This window comes from Ostrea edulis, chromosome 7 (genome assembly GCF_947568905.1).
Source record: "Ostrea edulis chromosome 7, xbOstEdul1.1, whole genome shotgun sequence".
Classification (NCBI taxonomy): Eukaryota; Metazoa; Mollusca; class Bivalvia; order Ostreida; family Ostreidae; genus Ostrea; species Ostrea edulis.
Window position 1 is genome coordinate 52,252,606 of NC_079170.1, and position 20,684 is coordinate 52,273,289.

The 20,684-nt window shown below is 35.8% G+C and overlaps 1 protein-coding gene across 2 annotated transcripts in view; it reads left to right on the forward strand.

Moving 5' to 3' along the window:
* Positions 1–6,603: 6,603 nt before the first annotated feature.
* Positions 6,604–20,684, forward strand: part of LOC125653267 (uncharacterized) — a 17,758-nt gene continuing 3,677 nt past the window's right edge. The window contains exons 1-3 of one of the 2 annotated variants that reach the window (XM_056144710.1): positions 6,604–6,920; positions 8,956–9,145; positions 20,414–20,541. In XM_056144710.1, the coding sequence (XP_056000685.1) occupies positions 6,902–6,920; positions 8,956–9,145; positions 20,414–20,541 (337 nt within the window). In that variant the 5' untranslated portion in view covers positions 6,604–6,901. The remainder of the gene's footprint in view (positions 6,921–8,955; positions 9,146–20,413; positions 20,542–20,684) is intronic. The other variant, XM_048882648.2, reaches the window with a different exon arrangement.

A 20,684-nucleotide genomic window follows, 5' to 3' on the forward strand; every position in this document is an offset into this window, starting at 1 on the left:
ACAATGTCAAAAATTTTGGTACAAAAAGAAAGGTCTTTTGCCAATGGACAAGTGAAGGTGAAAGCCCTAACACGATCCATTCAAAATGCTACCGATTTAAGTTCGGTATGTTAAAACCAAATCGGAAAGTACTTAAATATTAATGTGTAAATACCAATGTCTCCATATGAGTGAAAAATGCTCTCGAGAGGGACGTTAAACAAGATACAATTAATCAATAATATAAATACCGAGCTCTGATTGATTTCGATTTCCGAAAAAAAAAGGTATTTGTCACACCCCACCCCACCCCCGACATCTCAGTTTTATTTAAACTAACACATGGATTTAGCATTTTGTATATTCCCGAATGGAGTGCAATATTGTGAGGAATGCATTATAAGAATTCATAGATTACGTTCCACACTCTCGATCAGTAATGTTTATGTGATTTAAGATCTAAATGAAACGGAAAGGTCATCATTTTAGGACAACTCAACATGAAGGGTAAATAATTAAGGAAAGTGCATCAAAAGGATCTTTTTCCCCTTTGCGATTGATTCGATGGAGCTGCGAAGTCGGTGGATGCATTTCTTAACAGTACGGAAGCGTGGTGTTGCATTAAATACAGACTTCTTCCTAGTGTGATGGAGTGCTTGCACCTGTTGATAATTGTGACGGCATTAGGTATTACTTTTTTTTTTTTTTATTTCTATGCCACGCGTAAATTCTGAACCATAATCATATTCATTGAGTGTAATTTGCTAACGACGAAAGTGCGTTTTGTAAAATGTCAAAGGCAATATTACACGTTTATATGAATCATTAGATAATTTATTATTTCTATACAACCGTACACATTGAAATATACAGTCAGTAGAATAATATTATCGAATAATCGTTTTCTGTATTAGGTTTTTTAGATACCAAATATTGTACATATTATGAGACAACCTTGGACTGGAACATTTTCAAGTTCGGGAGCAATGCTTCGTCTTACAACATTCATTACAAAATTAAAGAGTCCAAAGTTTACTGCACCATTGATGAATACTGCTGCGGAAGTAGCTGTTGTACACGTGGCGGTTACAACTACGAGTCCATAGACGCGGAAGACAGCTATGAAATGTAAGTAGAAAACTGATGGATCGCTTGAGGAATCGAGATGGATTTTACACCATGTATCATGATCACAATCACACGTGGAGAATTACTATTGTCACGTGATACTGACGATGGACACAGTTGCATGTGCATATCATTGTACATATATACAATAATGCCGCTAAGTCTAAATTGTTCATAAACTTTTTATACGCACTTGTATGATAATGATAAAATATATCTATCGGTAGGCCACTGATTTTGTGTATTTCAGATTACTGCTGACAGGTCGCACAATAAAATGCACATTTCTGTGTAATATATGTACTGGCAGTCTAAGTTTTGTGTAATACATCTACCTGTAATTACAGTCTCAGTTTTGTTATAATATTTTACATGTAGCTAGTCATTTATTCGTGCAATATTGAATAAAATGATAGTATTATAATACTGCCATGACCTTAAAATGTATACAAAATATAAACAGCAGTATTTGCGCGCGAATAGCGGAATACCCTAATAATTCTCCACTTTGATATCTCTAGGTGATAGAAAACATTATTTCCCGGATAGCACAGGTTATACAGGATGAAGTATGCATTACATATATCATGAAATCAACTGTATGGTTTAGTTGAAACATTCAAATCCATATCTTATATACGAGTAAGTAAAAAGAAGCGTATTTCCATCATTTATATAATACATCGCTCAAACTCTATATACAAAATAAGTCTGCACGTTTTAAAATGTCGCACTCATTTATTAGAAACGTCCGTATCCTGGGGAGTCCCGTTGGACGCAAATCTTAAAAATTCGGTCAATAAACCGGTATTCTATAAATATCCTTGATAAAATACAATCAAATTGTAATAGAATTATGTAGGGTTTTCCTTACTGAAACTCGGTATGGATATCTACTTTAATGGGGCATGGATACATGTACGAGTTTGGTACAAATACATTTATCATTTAGATATATAATTAATGATATGATAGTATCTGATTTGAGTAAAGCATAGCAACAAACCTAAATCTCAAAACTGACGCAAAGATATATTTGAGACATCTAAACTTTTCATTTTCAAAACATAGTATGAGCCCTGTTTATCGTTACACGTCACGCGACTCAACCACATGTCGAAATGTTAAATGCTTTTGACATACTTTTTAGAAATCTTGGTGGTGAGAACACCATGCATGTGGTTTCCTGGCTATGTCAAGCGTGTTGATAAACATGATTTGGGGAACCGGATTATATGTACATGTAAATACATTTTTATCCGCTTATTCATCAATGATCTTTATTTCTATATCCAAAAATCCTGTCAATTTCAATCGATCAAAAATCGTATCCATGACTCTCTAATTAAAATATCATTTGAAGTTCGTCATTTTTTTTTTAAATTACAATTTCTCTGATTGGAAATCATATATAAAATTCTGGTTTCTTACATATTATAGATACTGCTATGCATTATGATTATTGTGTTTTTATTCTGTATTGGCAGAACCTCTGGTGGCTGGCTGGGAATAGCCTTTGGCCTTATTGGGTTTTCGTTTTGCGTAACATGTTGCGTAGCGTGCAACAAACAAAGAGAACATACAGATTCATCGTTGCCCATAAGAAATGCACAACCGATTATAGCATATTCTTCAAGTAAGTTGTTTCTGTTCCTGATTTATATTCGAGAGTTAGCGTAAAATTAAGTTCAATGTTTTTATTTCAGATGTTCGTAATTTAAAAGACCCCGTCGGCGTCCGGGTTAAATAGAATATGTCGTTAGTATCCCTTGCTTGTTGTAAGAGGCGACTAATTGGGGCGGTCCTTCGGGTAGGACCGCAAAAACCGAGACCCCGTGTCACAGCAGATGTGGCACGATAAAGACCCCCCCCCCCCCCCCTGCTCAGAGACCATAAACGCCGAGCATAGGCCTAAATTTCACAGCCCTTCACCGGCAATGGCGACGTCTTCATATGAGTGAAAAAACTCTCAAGAGGGACCTTAAACAATATAAAATCAATTGATCAAATTCCAAAATAAACACGGAATGCCACTTATGTTATGCAAATAATCAACTGTAATTTTACAGCAATACAAACTGTAACGGATGATAACTAAATTGAAAAATAAAAGAACAAATAGAGTAACATACTTTTGATTGAATACATGCATAAAATTATATAATTTTACTGAATCAGAGGTTCCGTCAAATCAGTAGGATATGTCGATTCATGAATTATCTTCTTGACAGTAACTCCTATCTATAATATCCAATGTTCAGTAACTTCCCAAAAAATGCCTGCACTGAAAAAAAATGAGGCAATGCGCAAATGTCAAATTCGTAAACAATTTATTCACGCATGGCATTGTAGGCGTGGTTCGAAGATCATGTGACGTATGTTGCCATAAAAATAATCTGTCAACAGTTTAATAGCTGTCAACAGTTCATAGACTATTTGACCGAAAAATCGGTTAACATATCAGAGATGAAAGAAATAGGACATTTTCTAACAGTCTATCTCTTGATTTTTATTAAGATAGTTTTTTAAAGGGGGAATGAAGTATGTTCATTATATGAATTAATTTGCAGACAATGGAACTGCAGTGATACGGCACACACAGCAGGACGAAGTTTTATCTACGTCATCAACATCTTCCACCTCCGACAGGGAAGGCAGCTCACATGGATCAGGATTACAAACAATTGGCCCTATACGTTCACTGGGATCTCCTTCAGAAGGGATTCAGGGTGCAAGTCTCTCAGCAAGTGCATGTGAAGAACCCCCGCCACCTTATGACGTTGTCATGTCGCAAAATTATCCCATTATCAATGAGACTAAACATACAGAATCAGGCTCAGCTGAGAACAATTCTTAAAGGTTATGTTGAATTAATGCAACTTGTCTGGTGAGTGAGTGGTGTCAGATAGGTTCGATAACCGATGCCAGATATCACTGTTTACCTGACCAAGATGTAGATACCATGGCGGGTGTGACCGGTCTTGAAGTTTACTTTCGGAAGGTCTGTGGTCTCTTCCCAGGTGCATTGCATCTGGGTTCTCTCTTCCACCAATAAAAACTGGGCGCCACCAGATAACTGAAAAATTGTTGAGTGTGACGGAAAACATCAATTAATCAATCAATAAAAAGAACGGCCTAAAATTGGTATGAAACACGTCAGACAGCATTCGACCTAACGTAAGGTTGTATTTCAATCAAATTGAGACGTCACCAATTGTAGGTGAAGTGCATGTATCACAAATTTAGACCTACATGTATGATTAGAACTAGGTGAAGTACCACAAATGATTTGAACATATTTTATTGTATGAATATACAAAAGGATTGGTTACAAGTTCTAGCAACTTAGACAACCTCTCCCGTATACAAAATATATTATGCTATACATGTACAAATAAAGATTGTCGTACCACAGAAAATAGTTATAATGTACAATTATGATAATATACAGTGAATGTTTAGGTTCATGTAAGTACATAATCAGGCATAAAATGCAAAACATATTTTAAAATTATGATATATAGGTCCGATTAAAATCTGTTAGAGTTCTTAATAAACTTCTGAACTGCTCTGAAAATATAAAAATTTACATCATTTGAAAAATTTTCATTTCCCCATAATAAAAGGTGGGTATCGACAATAGCAATATCATTTAGCTGAAGCAGTTCATTGAAAAAACAATTTCTTGCTTGAGTGTATCTTTTGCACGCAAAAAAGAAATGATGGGCATCTTCAATATGACCACATATACAATTTGGAGAGGCAATGATGTTTTTTCGATAAAGATCATTATTTAAAATGCAAGAATGTCTTGCATGTCTTTGGTATGAATAATATTAACATATCGTTGGCCATATGAATAGTATAAAGGTGGTTTTGAGGGTGTTATTTTAATGTGTTTTTTGAATTTATCAATTGAAGTTATCTCCTTTATTTCTGTACTCAGCAAGTTCCATTTTCTAACTGTGTCGGGAATAAATGACTTTTCATATAATTCAAGTCTGCATCTAGGCAGTGTGTAGTCGCTAGAATTACGGGTATCATATGATGATAAATTTCTGCGAGTATTTGGGCAAATTTCTTTCAGATATTGGGAAACTAAATTGTTATGGATTTTAAACATATTTGTTAATTTAGCTAATTGTCTTCTATCAGAAAAGGTTCCCACCCAGTTTCAAAATAAAGTGAATTTATTGAGGCGAAAATTGGAAGACCAGTTACTATCCTGGCAGCCAATAACTGAACTTTTTCTAACTGGTGAGAATCAAAACCTGCACATCCATCCCAGACTACAGAGGCATATTCTAATACAGGTCTAATAAAAGTTGTATACATTGTTGATAAGGTGTTTCATCCTACAGTAAATTTTAACTTTTTTAGCAAACCAAGTTTTTTATACGCTTTATTAACAATGTTTTCAATATATACAGACCAGCTTAAATCATTAGAAAAGGTAAGACCAAGGTGTTTGTGAACAGTAACATATTCAAGCTGATATTGTTGAAACACTAGTTTCGGGAGGTCTACGGATTTTTTCATGGTAAAAAACATTGCTTTTGCTTTGTTAGGGTTAAATTGAAGAAGCCATTTTTTAGACCACTTGTCTAAGATTTTTAGGTCACGATTAACCTGTCGTTCAATTACGGCCACATTATACGACAAAAAAGACCCGTGAATTTTAATTCAATGCCGAGCGTTAAGCGAAGGAGTATTCACTACCTATTTTAACGTCTTAAATTTGACACACCCATGGTACGAGCAGGGCTCGAACTCGCAACATCCTGGTTACAAATCGAACGCTTTACCACTGAGCTACTGAGCCGATACCCAAGAGTATCCGCGTATGACCAGTTTTAAATCGGAGCAGGCTTCTGAAAAATAAGTTGAAATTATAGGGGGTTCAATTCAACAGTCTCGTTTAAAGTCTGGTTCAAGAATTCGCAAATTATATGGTCCTTAGAATGATCTAATTTGTAAATAAATGCACAACTTGTCATGAAGTTGAATGCTGTATCACGTTTTTTATACTAATTGTAAAACCGTAGTAAAAGTTTTGACTAAAGATTACTTTGTTCAGGGATCCGGGTTAGAATTGTTCTTCCGTACACCTTGCTTGTCGTAAGAAGCGACTAAATGAAGTGGTCCTTCGGATGAGACAGCAAAAATCGAGACACCGTGTCACAGCAAGGACCCCTCCCTGTTCAAAGGCCGTAAGCGCCGAGCATAGGGCTACATTTTGCAGCCCTTCATCAGCAATGATGACGTCACCATATGAGTGAACGAATCTCGAGCGGGAGGTTAAACAATTTACTATCAACCCACCGTTTACCTAGTCTAGAGATTGATATGTTACATATGTACGTCCATAATTCTACTTTATCTAAAACGCTACTTTTCACTATGTAAAATATTAGGATGGCTGATTTGTCTGAATCATTGGTAATTTTGATAAATACACTTGAAACTGCGATGAAGCACAAAACACGACAACTCGTGTTTATGTCTACAATGGTCTGCAGTACATAACTGAGCAACCCGCCTTGTAAGTCATCGCTCACTGGAAACGCATATTCAAATATTTAAACAATATACGGAGGATTCAAACATTATGAATAGGTGGTATGTGAGAGACCCCTAGAATTCAAAGATGTCAGTGTTTCATTGGACTAGGCAGGATGTGTGTATTATAAGTCTTACAGAAGTGATGAATTGAGGTTAGACAGTAGAAGTATGGAAACTCTAAGGTGCTATGGTTCGATAGTGTGGTGGTTGTGTTTCCTTCCCGTGCTGGGTAATGTTTTACAATATTGTAGGTCTGTACACATGTAATGGCGTGCAAGTGCAAAATTGGCCTAATGTCTGAAATAAATATTCTGTATTTGAAAATGAAATGTTGATGAATTAAGTGTCTGAGTATTCTAATTTTTAATCATTGTAGATTTCGCTTGTTTCAGGAATACTTGTACCGTACTTTATACCATTCGTTGAAAAATCAAATTTTTATCCAAACGAAAATGTAACACGTAAAAGTGAGACATAAATGTACAACATCACTTATTATATCCCCTCCCACAACAAAGTTGGGGGTATACTGGAATGGGGTTGTCCGTCCGTCTGTAGACGGAATGGTTTCCGAGCTCTAAAGCATCATCCTTTCCACCTACAGTCACCATATCATACATATGTACATATGGACTACCCATGGTACGAAGATGTTCTCTATCGAGTTTAGGGTTCAAAGGTCAAGCGCACTGGACATCGAAGTAGCAACATGGTTTCCGAGGTCTTAAGCATTATCATTTCCACCTACAGCCACCATATTACACATATGGACTACCCATGGGACGAAGATGTTCCCTATCGAATTTAGGGTCAAAAGATCAAATGGTCAAGCGCACTAGACATCCCTAGTCCCTATCGATTTTGGGGTCAAGGGCTCTAAAGCGTTATCATTTCCACCTACAGTCATCATATCGTACATAAGGACTACCGATTGGACGAAGATGTTCCCTTTCGAATTTGGGGTCAAAGGTCAAGCGCACTGAACATCGAAGTAGCAATATGGTTTCCTGGCTCTAAAGCGTTAATATCCTTTCCACCTACAGCCATCATATTATACATATGGACTAGCCATGGGACGAAGATGTTCCCTATCGATTTTAGGGTTAAACGGTCAAAGGTCAAGCGCACTGGACATGAAAGTAGTAGTAGGATAAGACAAGTGTCCTATATCTTATTAACCTGTCCGTCTGCCATCCAATTGGGTGTGTTACATATCCTTCAACAAAGGCCGCCTTCAAAGCCAAGATCATGATAAAACGCACATTTAATTTATTCTCTTATCCTTTTCTCCCTAGAGAAGAGATTACCCAAGGTTTTGTGATACCCTTTCTTTTTTTATACGCCAGCATAAAAATGTGGGCGTGTTATACTATACCACTGTCGTCCGTCTGTTCATTTAACTTTGTCTTTGCAATTCCTTCTAAACCCTGTGAGGGATTTTGATGAAACTTAGTACAAAGAAAGGTCACAATGTGGAGCTGTGCATATTGCAAGGAGAATGCTGTCCAATGTTTTTTTTAAAGGAGTTGTGGCCCTTGGACGTAATTTTTTTCATTAAAAATACTTTATCTTCGCAACTTCTCCTTAACCCTTTGGGTGATTTTAATGATTTTTGGTACAACGAAAGATTACAATGTGGAGGTATGCATACTGTAAGGGGAATGTTGTTCAATGTTGTTTGAAAAAGTTACGGCTCTTTGACTTGGGGTTTTTTCTATTCAAAATACTTTGTCTTCGCAACTCCTCCTATACTCTTTGGGGGATTGTGATGAAACTTGGTACACAGAAAGATAACAATGTGGAGATGTGCATATTACAAGGGGAATGCTACAGCACTATTTTTAAAAGAGTAAGGGCCCTTGGACTTCGATTTATTTTATGCAAGTACCTTGTCTTCGCAACTCCTCTTAAACCCTTTGGGGGATTTCAATGAAACTTAGTACAAAGGAAGATCACAATGTGTAGATGTGCATATTACAAGGGAAATGCTGTCCCACTATTCTTGAAGGAATTACACCCCTTGGACTTAGATTTGTTTAATGCAAAATACATTGTTATTGGAACTCCGATGAAATCCTTTTGTGGATAATCCTTTCTTACTTGTTCAAATTCCTGGGTCAATAATGTATGCGGGCGTATCATGTACCGGTTTAGCGGTGCCCTATTATTACACTCAAGAAAGAGGTAATTTATACCTATTAACAACACCCTTTGGAGTAAGCGGGGGTATTTTTAGTGATCATTGCTCAGGATACCTCTTGTTTTACTCAGAATTTCGTTCTGTAGATGCCAAAGTTTGTGCGGCATATAATAAAGTGGGCTATGAGTCTGAGTGGTATGCCGAGAGCAATGTGCGATACAAGATCAAACGGTATACGTGGTACTGTTTCTTCGACCAAGATTGTTGTTTCGGCTCCTGCTGTTCTAGAGATTACGATAACGATGACGGCTTATACACCTACACCTCTAACACCACGTGAGTATCTTACGGTGATTTTTTTCCGAGGAGAATATATATTAAGACATTCCCAGTAATCCTATCTTCATGTTGTGCTTAGTTTGCTAAAAAAAATATTTCAAACGCACACATGTCAAATAGAAATATGATAACAATTGTTTCTGTGCTTTAATGATTGGTTGAATATTGTTTAACGTCCCTCTCGAGAATATTTCACTCATGTGGAGACGTTACCACTGCCGGTGAAGGGCTGCAAAATTTAGGCCTATGCTCGGCGCTTAGGGCTATTGAGCAGGGAAGGACCTTTATCGTGCCACACCTGCTGTGACACGGGACCTCGGTTTTTGCGGTCCGTCCATTTAGTCGCCTCTTACAACAAGCAAGGGGTACTGAGGACCTATTCTAACCCGGATCCCCACTTTAAATTCACGTGAAACAGCAGACTTTCTAACTCCAATGAAATCATGAAATATGTGCTTTCCAAACACAAATTTATCAACAGAAGCATGGTTGAAAGCTGATTTCCATTTGTACTTCACAACATGCATTTTGTGTTTAACGCACTTCATGTGAGCTTTTCTTATCAAATTCTGTCACTAGTCTCGCGGACGTTTTTGTCGTTTGTAAACTTTTTACATATTCCAAACCTGAAGAATCACAAGTCTTGTTCTTATTATGAATCATACCCCTCCCAAGAAGATATAATTACCAAGAGTTGAAAGACTTTCAATGACCATTGCATAAGTAAAACCATTTATTTAGATTGTATAGAGGCTTCTTTATATAATATCCCGATGGGATCCGGGTTAGAATAGGTCCTCAGAACCCCTTGCGTTTCGTAAGAGACGAATAAAAATGGGGCGGTCCTACAGATAAGACAGCAAATAACCGAGGTCCCGTGTCACAGCAGGTGTGGCACGTGAAGGATCCCTCCCTCCTCAAAGGCCGTAAGCGCCGAGTATAGGCCTAACGTTTGCAGCCCTTCATCAGCAATGGTGACGTCTCTGTTTCGTATTATATAAGCTAGTGAAAACAACATGTCTTTTCATTTCATCTTAGTTTATCTAAAAACCGTTTACTTTACAACAACGCCATAGCACGTCACATTCACTTTGAAGTCACACACCCACACATCAATACATTTTGCGACATTCTCCGACCACAGAAAGTGCATAGTTAATTAAGATAATACATGTAATAAGTATATTGTCAATGTTCTGCAAGTAATTCGCGACAATCTGCCGGCCAGAAGTTTCTAACAGCTTTTTATCTTTCGGAAAACGTCTAAATTATATAGCAGTTCATAAATTAAGTTCGAATAAAGTTCTATACCAAGGCATAGTACGTCTCCGTAGTACATACAGTTCATCACAAAGTGAGGTATATTTAAAGAAGTTCCAGAGGATAAAGTTTGGTAAATGGGCGTTGTGATTTTGTTTAAAGCAGTGTGGATTTTTGCTGCACGTACTAAATCCATCGTTTCCTGTAATGAGTTCATAGATAAATTCCATTTTGTACGAGGAATATTGTCGTAGACTTGAACTATGTCACCAACCTTAATTTTGGTATCGTTATTTCCCGAAAAATTATGAAACTCACGTAATCCCATTAGGTATTCCATTCTCCATCGTTTTAGAAAATGTTGTAGAACCAATTCTTCTCTCTCCAATTGTTTATTTGCTTCGGTATGCGTGATGTTTGTATTTTCCTGGGAGACAGACACTGATGGTGTAGTTTTCATTCGTCCATATAAGAGATGAGATGGAGTTAACGGCTGTAAATCTTGAATTTCAGATGAAACGTAGGTTAACGGTCTGTCGTTATTAACGGTTTCTATTTCGCTTAAAATAGTACGGAGGTTTTCTTCGTGTATTTGAGCTTTCCCCAGGACCTTTTTCAGTGTAATCTTTGTCATTCTGATTAGTCTTTCTCACCAGCCGCAATACCAGGGTGCTCCCATTGGAATAAATTTCCAATTAATGTTGCAGTTTAGAGTTTGGACTATTTTTGCATGTGCAGATACGGATGTTGCGGCGTTGTTCGAGTACATCGTTTGAGGGGAATTTTTACTGCTCACAAAACGTCTAAAGGTCAGAATAAATGAATCCGTTGATAGATTTGGAACTAGTTCTAAATGATTAGCTCGAGTCCACGCACATTTAAAGAGACAAATGTACATGTTCCGTTGAGTACCATTGTCCTTTACATATAAGGGTCCTACAACGTCTACACCTGTAGTATGAAATGGCACAGCGTCCATTACTCTATCCCGTGGTAGTTGAGGTGGGTCAGGTTTCGAATGTTTCCCAGTTATATTCTGACAAGGAACGCATTTCCTCAACAAGTAATTCACGCATTGTCGGATCTGTGGAATCCAATATTTCTGTCAAATTTGAGTAATCGTCTGTGATGACCCCGAGTGTAATCCCTTTATATGGGTATCCAAGACAACTAAATCGTGAATTTATGTTTTTTGGGAAGCAGAATTGAAAACTATCTCATCATTTAGTGGTGAATTTCCGATACGTCCTCCACAACGTAGAATTTTACAGTCATTCTGAAATAGACGCAATTGATTTATTATGGAAGATTTGTATATTTTCCCCTTTGTAGACGACAAATTCCTTATTTCAGAATGAAATTCGTGAGTCTGAACTCTGAGAATCCAATGTTTCAAAGCTGAATCGATTTCCTCAGACGATAATTCCTTTGCCTTTGAGATATTAATTTTTCTCGTCCTCAAATTGTATCTCCGTTTCGTTTTACAATTTAAGATCAAACGTAACACATAGGTGGAAACGCATAGCGGTGTATGTAACGCATTGAACCTGGTAATGTCGACGGTCCTGTGAATTCCAGTCGTGTTGATACTTGTTGAGGTGACAATCTGATCAACATCTGTATCAACTTCCAACAAAACTGCGATTTTGAGATTCCCATACTGGCTATTGATCCTTGTTAGTTAACCATTTTGGTCCATGCCACCATAACGCTGACGTTTCCAATTGTTCTGCAGACAAACCACCAGTTTGTCTTTCGGCAGGGTTCGTATCCGTTGGTACGTATTTTCACAATCTAATTAAAACCAGACTTCTTAGATCCGCGCCGTATACTCTGCGTAAGTAGATCTGACATAACCCCATTAGGGGCCATGTTCAGATGAACTTTATGTCAGCCAATCAGCGCGTCGGCTTTGAAATCGTCGGTGTTCACAATTCAAGGAAAATGGCTGCGATTGTTTGGTTTGAAAGAAAACATATCGCAGCTAAACGTCACAATGCACCGTTTACGTCGACTGGCGTTATATTCCCCGCGTTAATTAAGTAAACCATCTTGAAAACTATTCAAATCGTACCCATCCCTATTCATACATAAATCGGAATTCACAATTAATTTAATTTCGGTGTATTTCATATCGTACGTTTTGTTGTTTGTATGAACGGAATAGATTAGGCATTATTGCGAAAGTTTAAAATTCGTTATGCGAGAATATACAATTTTACAGTGTGGAATAAACTTCGTGGGAGAGAGATTGCAGAAATTTGTTTACGAATTGCCAGGAACCACCTAAATAGCCATCATTGTCTGTATAGCGCAATCTGACTGACTGATAGTTCTCATGAATATTCCAAGCGAAAGGTCATGAAGACATGATCCCCTATGGCGTTATGTCAGATCCTATTGTAGCGATTGTGAGCGTATTCTAGGATCTGATTTTAATTAGATTGGTATTTTCATAAATGTGGCACAGTAAGCTTGAAGATTTCACTTTTCGGTTCTCCACAAATTTGTTGAGAGATTTTGACGATGAAAGCCAATGTAAACCAACTTGACTATCGCTCCAGTAAGTTACTGAATCACAATCTAGGCCTATACTTTGTTGAATGTTGTTTGCTAATCTGTCTCCTATAACAGTGGCCATCAGTTCCAGCCTAGGAAAAGTGATATTTTTCAAAGGTGCAACCCAGTTTTTTGCTATTATCAATGTTACATTTTCTCCGTTGCAGGTATACGCTCCATATGCTTTTTCACTCGCATCCAGAACACACGTAGCGTAGACGGATGATTTTGAATCGATTCGTTGAAAAAATGTCGAGGGAGTTTAGTTTCCAATAATGCCGATTGTATATCTCGTGACATATCAATCCCTTCCGAATGTATGTGTTCCGATTAGATCTCATCCCATGACAGATTTTGCTTCCAAAGTTGTTGCATCAATAGTTTTGCCCTTATCGTAACCGGTACGAGAAATCCAAGTGGATCAAGTATAGAGGATGACTGACGTAGTATTTCACGCTTGCTGATATATTTTGACTCTGTGTTAATGACTTTCTTGGCAAATGTTAGTATGTCCTGCTCTGAATCCTATCGCATTCCAAAAACAACAACAACAACAAAAAAAAAAAACAAAAAAACCAAACAATTGTCTCTAATCTAAGTCTTGATCGATAACTGCTTCTGTTTTCGCTGTTTCCTGAAGAACTGTGCTGTTGGAGGCCCAAGAACGCAAGTTAAATCCAGCGTCGGACAACAATTTTCGCGATTCGTGAAAAAATTTCCGAGCATCATCTTCTCTGTGTTAACACTTGTTAGTATGTTGTCAACATAAATGTCCCGTCGTATGGTATCCGCTGTTTCCGAGGGATTATCTGAAACGTTTTTCATCAGTGTTGCACTCAGTATGAATGGCGAACAAGTTGCTCTATACGCAATGAGTGCACTATTTGGATTTCCAATAGTTTTCTGAATAATTAAGTCATACTTGTCTGTTTCTTTAATTTCGTTGTCGATCTCTTCTTCCGTTGTGGTCTCGATAATTTCACTGTTCAATTTGGACAACAGTTCATGTTTCCGATGTAGTGTCTCGATTGTTACGGTGATTTCGTCAATATATGTACATTCCTCGATTTCCTCGTATTTGTTGACTATTCTTGTAATTGTGCGTCTGTGTCCGCCGCGGACAACCTTAAGATTCGAACTCATAGTCACGGCAACAAATGTTTCATATTATATAAGCTAGTGAAAACAACACGTCTTGTCATTTCATCGTTACTTGTTTCTCTAAAAACCGTTTACTTTACAACAACGTTACAGTCACTATGACGTCACCCACACCCACACAGCAATACATTTCGCGACAGTCTCCATATGAATGAAAAATTTCCGTTAAACAGTTTACAATCAATAATGGAGATTATTGAGTTTTCTTTGGAACCAAATTAAACTGAGCCATGATCGAAGTCATACATAGGAAAACACATCTTGTTTTCTCGAGAATCATAAGGATAGAGTTTGTCAGATTAAATATTTAAGCATTCTGATGTAGTATACAATTACGTATTTTACTGTTCTCAATACATCATGTTATGATTTGAAAGGGACAAGTTCACGTGTAGGTTTTGAGCCCCTCTTCAAAGAGGGGCATATTACTTTGCACCTGTCGGTCGGTCGATAGATCCCATGTTGTCCGCTCAATATCTTCACACACTTCATCGTAATATTTCATATGTGGGTTGGTTACGAGTAGTAGAAGAGAACCCCTTTTGATTTTTAGGTCAAGGGTCAATATACTTTGGACATAGGAAGATGCTGTCCACTCAATATCATACGAAACCTTGCCTTGACAGACTTTAAACTTGGTACACTGGTCCATCACAATTATTAAATGACCCCTATTGACTATGAGGCCATATGGTCGAAGGTTAAGGGTCAAACTCGACATAGGAATATACTGACCACCCAATCTCCAGAGAACCCTTTGCTTGACAGACATCAAACTTGGTACACTGGCACATCTTTAGAAGATGACCCCTATTTTTTGGTTACCAAGTTTTGGTACACTGGTACATCTTCAAAATTAGATGAACCTTAGTTATTTTGGGATTGCATGGTCAAGGGTTAAACTGGACATAGGAGGTAATCACTCACTTCGTACGACCAGTAGATAATATATACAAATCCAAATATATACACTCACATTGAACATCCCTTAAAGTATGTTCTTGCAAAGAATGTTCAAAGTTCCGAAAAACGGCGATGATTGTCAAAAACACAGGAGCAAGGCAAAACACGTCTACCCTGTTCTGCGTCACGTGACTGAACCTTTTATCAAAATGTATATACTAGTAAAAACTTAGATGATGAAATCATTCACACTTATTTGTCGGAGGTAAATATACAACTATTAAGTGATGAGAATAAAGACATGTTGGAACTTTTCCCAACTTTCGAACAATGTACGGAAACGGTTTCTAGTATGAAAAGTGATAAATCACCTGGTCTCGATGGTTTGCCTAATGAATTTTACCAAAGTTTCTGGAATGAAATTGGACCGTATTTTTATGATGCTCTAAAAGAGATTTTTAACAATGAAACAATGACACATACTCAAAGATTATCAGTAATATCATTGGTTTTTAAAAAGGGAGCAAGAATCAACTAAAAAATTATAGACCGATAAGTTTGACAATTACTGACTAAAATAATTGCCATTATTTTTGCTAAAAGACTGCCAAAAATTTTATCAGGTATAATTAATGAAAACCAAACTGCTTATATTAAAGGACGTTATATTGGGGGAGAATGCAAGACTCCTACGAGACATATTTGAATATTGTGAAACTGAAAATTTGGAAGGAATATTACTATTATTAGATTTTGAAAAAGCATTCGATTCTGTGGAATGGAATTTTCTTTTTAAAGTGTTGAATAAATTCAATATAGGATATAATTTTATCAAATGGACTAAAATTCTATATACAGAACCAATCTTTAAAATGAAAAATAATGGATGGCTTTCTAAAATATGCTCGATGACAAGGGGGATTAGACAAGGGTGTCCTCTATCAGCCCTCCTTTTTCTTTTAATAGCAGAAATCTTAGCGATTAGAATAAAAAAAAACAAACATTAACGGTGTTGTAATAAATAATTCTGAAATAAACAGTATACAGCACGCAGACGATTTAACAGTTGCGGTAAATAATGAAATTTCTATGAAAAATGCCCTAGATGAAATAAATAAATTCTATGAAAGTACTGGCTTTAAAATTAATATTAACAAAACTGAAGGTATTTTGCTTGGAAGATTGAAAAATCAGTTCGAAGAACTTTTTGGTATTAGAGTTACAAGTAAAGCGGTCCAATGTCTAGGCATTTTTTTTAAAGTCACGATAAAGAAGAATGTTACAATAAAAATTGGATGAGAATATATAATGAAATGGAAAATCTGTTTGAATCCTGGAAAAGAAGAAAATTAACACGTTTTGGCAAAGCATGCATAATAAATTCACTTGCCATTTCAAAATTAACATATGTATCGTCAATTCTACGTCTTCCTGATAAAGACTTTATGAAAAAGTACAACGATTAATCTTTAACTTCATTTGGGATATAAAAAAAAGAAGAAAGAATCAAACGAAACACTTTGGTTGGAGATGTAACAAGAGGCGGTCTTTCAATAGTAGATGTAGAATGCAAATTAAAAGCAGCATGGATACCGAGATTATTAAATTCAAAGGGAGTCTTACTTGAAATTTTAGATAATTATTATAGAAAACTTAACTTTGATATATACTATATGTTAAAATGTTCAACTACTGATGTGGAGAATTTAAACAAATCTAAATCACCACTATTTTATAAAGAAATGTTGTGTTGCTTTAATGAATGTAAAAGCGAACTTAACTATGATAAAAGATAACCTGATTATATTTTATAACAACCATTATGGTACAACACAAATCTGAAATATAAAGGAAAAGCCGATAATTGGGCGAGATCTGGTATCTTATATGTTTGTGATTTGTTTGATGATGGAATTTTTAAACCGCTAGAACATTATTCAAATATTAATGACAAATCTAACTGGCTATGTGAATACAAAATTATTATGACAATCACGAGAAAAATTCGAGGACTAAACGATTTTTTCAAATTCAAGCTGTGGAAATAAACAAAATGTCACAAATTTTAACTTCGTTCTTGGATTTGCCAATATACTTAAAACATCAAGTAATCTTTTTTATAAACATTTCGTTGAAAAAAAGTTTTGCAAACTAATTTTCAGGCATAACTGTCTGAAGAATTCAGAATATACAGTGATTCAAATTGGATAAATATCTATAAATGTCAAATTAAAGATTTGAAAGACAAACAAATAGCGGAATTCAGTTATAAGTTATTGAATAACAATACATGTGTATTATGTAATAATGCATATATTAGCAATTGGAAAAAAGATGTAAAGAAAGAATGTACACATTGTAAGCAAGTTGTGACTACAAAACATTTGATTTACGAGTGTGATAATGTTTTGAATATATGGAACACTGTTAGCAGTTATCTATCCTTCAAAGTTCAATAGAAACACATTGTTGTTGGATTTTTTCTAGAACAAAATGATAAAACCAAATCCTTAAATTTACTTATTACTTATATAGCCTATAGAATATACAAACATAAAATGTTATGTAGATTAAATTCTTTAAATAAAACGACTTTTAATATGTATAATCATGTTAAAAAATCATTATGTTTCTATACATCAGTATTGAAGTATATAAATGCAAAAAAGCATAAATTTTTTAACATCTTTGTAAATTAATGTATCGTGATTACTGTGAAGAGACCAGTATATACTATCCTTAAATATTTATCATTATAACTATATGGTCAACTTAGGACTACATTGTTTATATATTATTCCTTGAGTAATTTCTATGTTATTCTATTGTTGATATATCAACATAAACGTTGTATATGATATTTCTGACTTAGAAAAATATTTGTTATTATACATATAGTGATATTATGTATTTTCATATAAATTATATATATGCCTTATATAAAATAATAATCATAACAAAATACATTTAATGCAATGGGCCCCTGGCACCATTGGTGAGAATTATGCGGGAGTATCCGAGGATATTTTATCCCAAATAATAATATGTATACTTTCTAATAAATGATGAAATTATAAAAAAAAAAAACACCAAAAAACTGGACATAGGAATATACTGACCACTCAATGTTTAGAGAACCCTTTGTTTGACATACATCAAACTTAGTACCCTGGTACAGATGTACCTCTTTAGGAGAAAATGACCCCTATTGATTTTGAGGCCATATGGTCAACGGTCAAACTGGACATAGGAAAATACCCTCCGCTTAATATATTGAGAACCCTTTGCTCTACAGACATTGCACTGGTACATCTTCAGGAGTAGATGACCCCTAGCGATTTTGAGGTCATATGGTCAAAGACCAAACTGGACATAGGAATATACTGTCTGCTCACTATCTCGAGAACTCTTTGCTCGACAGACATCAAACTTCGTGGTATATTAGTACATGGTAAGAAGTAGATGACTGCTATTGATTTTGAGGTCAAGGGTCAAACTAGACATAGAAAGATACTATCCACTCAAACTCTTTGCTTGACAGACATCAAACTTGGCACGCTGGTACATCATAAGTAGATGGACCCTATTGATTTTAAGGACACATGGTCAAACTGGACATCGTAAAATACTGTCTGTACAATATCTTGAGAACCCTTTGCTTGACAGACACCAAACTTGGTACACTGGTACATCTTAGGCGTAGATGATCCGTCTTGATTTTGAGGTAATATAGTCAAAGGTCATTATTGAGAGTTCTTTGTTTGACAGACATCAAACTTGGTACACTGGTACATCTTAAGTAGATACACCCTATTGATGGTCAGAGGTTAATGGTCAAACTGGACATAGTAAAATACTGTCAGCACAATACCTTGAGAAACCTTTGCTTGACAGACTCTTAAGGAGTAGATGACCCCCTTGGTTTTGAGGTCGCATGGTCAAGGGTCAAACCGGACATAGTGATATATTATCTCCTATATTTTAAGAATCATTTGCTTGATTGACACCAAACTTGGTACACTGGTAAAACATAAGGAGTAAATGACCCCTTTTGATTTGTAGGTCACATGGCAATCCACTCTGGACATATGAAGATATTGTCTACTCAATATCATGAATTGTTTTGGCAATTAAATGATGCATGTGTATAAACCTTTTAAATTTTGCACTAGGGGGGCATATATGTTTTACAAACATTTCTTTTTTGGGGATTGAAGTTTTTGTTTCATTTTCATTAAAACATATAACTCATTTAAAGTTAACAACCAAATTTCGGACCTTATTGCAAATATAAGACCAACATTTTAGCCCTAACTCTGTTCTGTGTTATGTAGACAAGACTCAAGCCTTGTTCATGTTTATAAACAAGCTAATGAAAATTTGTGTGATTCATTGCATCCAAATATTGAAATGGTACATTTCGTAAAGTGTGATATTATATAATATATGTATATCATAAATTTATATCGATAACCATAAATTTTCAAAACTTTGTATACAATAACATATCTCAGGCTTTGTTGATTTACTATTACTACATTGTGGTTAGGAATTGTGAAGTAGTAGGACGTCAATCAAACATGCTTCATCTGCTGCGATTGATCTCATCATTATAGCGTGAATTCTGAAAAATAACGAATTTTGTAGACGTGCAAACACGCAGCAGTAAAAAATAATTTATTTAATAATGCTTACTGATGTCTTGATTGATGTATATGTATGATATTTAGAAAAAGTAATATCAAATTTCTTGAATCAAATATAACTATACTAGCGGAAAAAAGAAACTGTGCATTATTTAATTTATGAAAACATAATAAAAAATAACACTGAACGAATTTTATTTTTGTAATACTGTTAACAAATGTGTTTGTTACAACATTTCATAATCCATTAATGTTAACGTCGAATAACGCCAATTTCAGCATACTCGAAAGACACTGGTATTCGAACTTGAATTAACAAAGTTAATAACGCGTGACCACCATTTGCATTCACGCATGCTTGACAACGGCGCCTCATTAATACCACTAAAGTGTTCAGAAATACTTGAGGGATGTTGTTCCAGATGTATAACGCTACCTCCACCGAATTGTCGACGTTGCACAACACAATCGTCCTGGTACCGCTCCCCAACGCGACGATACACTCTACAACGGCCGTCACTGCTATCCAAATGAAATCTGGATTCATCAGTGAACAGAATATTGGCCCAGTCCTGTATTCTGAATCGCAGATGTCGTCTGCACCACGCTAGTCTCTGCGACTGCTGTTGTTTTTACATTACTGGTCCACATTTTACATTACTTCATTGGGTGGTTATCGTAAACATGCATCATTTCATTTTACAAAACTTGTGAGAAAATTCATTTTATTTTGTAGGCCTTATGCTGCGATTGTGGGTATTACAGTCGGTGTTGCTTTTGGAGTATTCCTGTGCATTGCATGTTGGATAAATTTTTGTAAAAGCGATGGAAATACAAACTTAGCTAGGGGAGTCACGTACACAGGTAAGCTCATTATATATATATATATATATATATATATATATATATATATATATATATATATATTCTTACTGGTACATCTGTACCAGTTCTGCTTCATACTTGGATATTTCATTGAAAGTAGACATTAACGGCAAACTCACAAC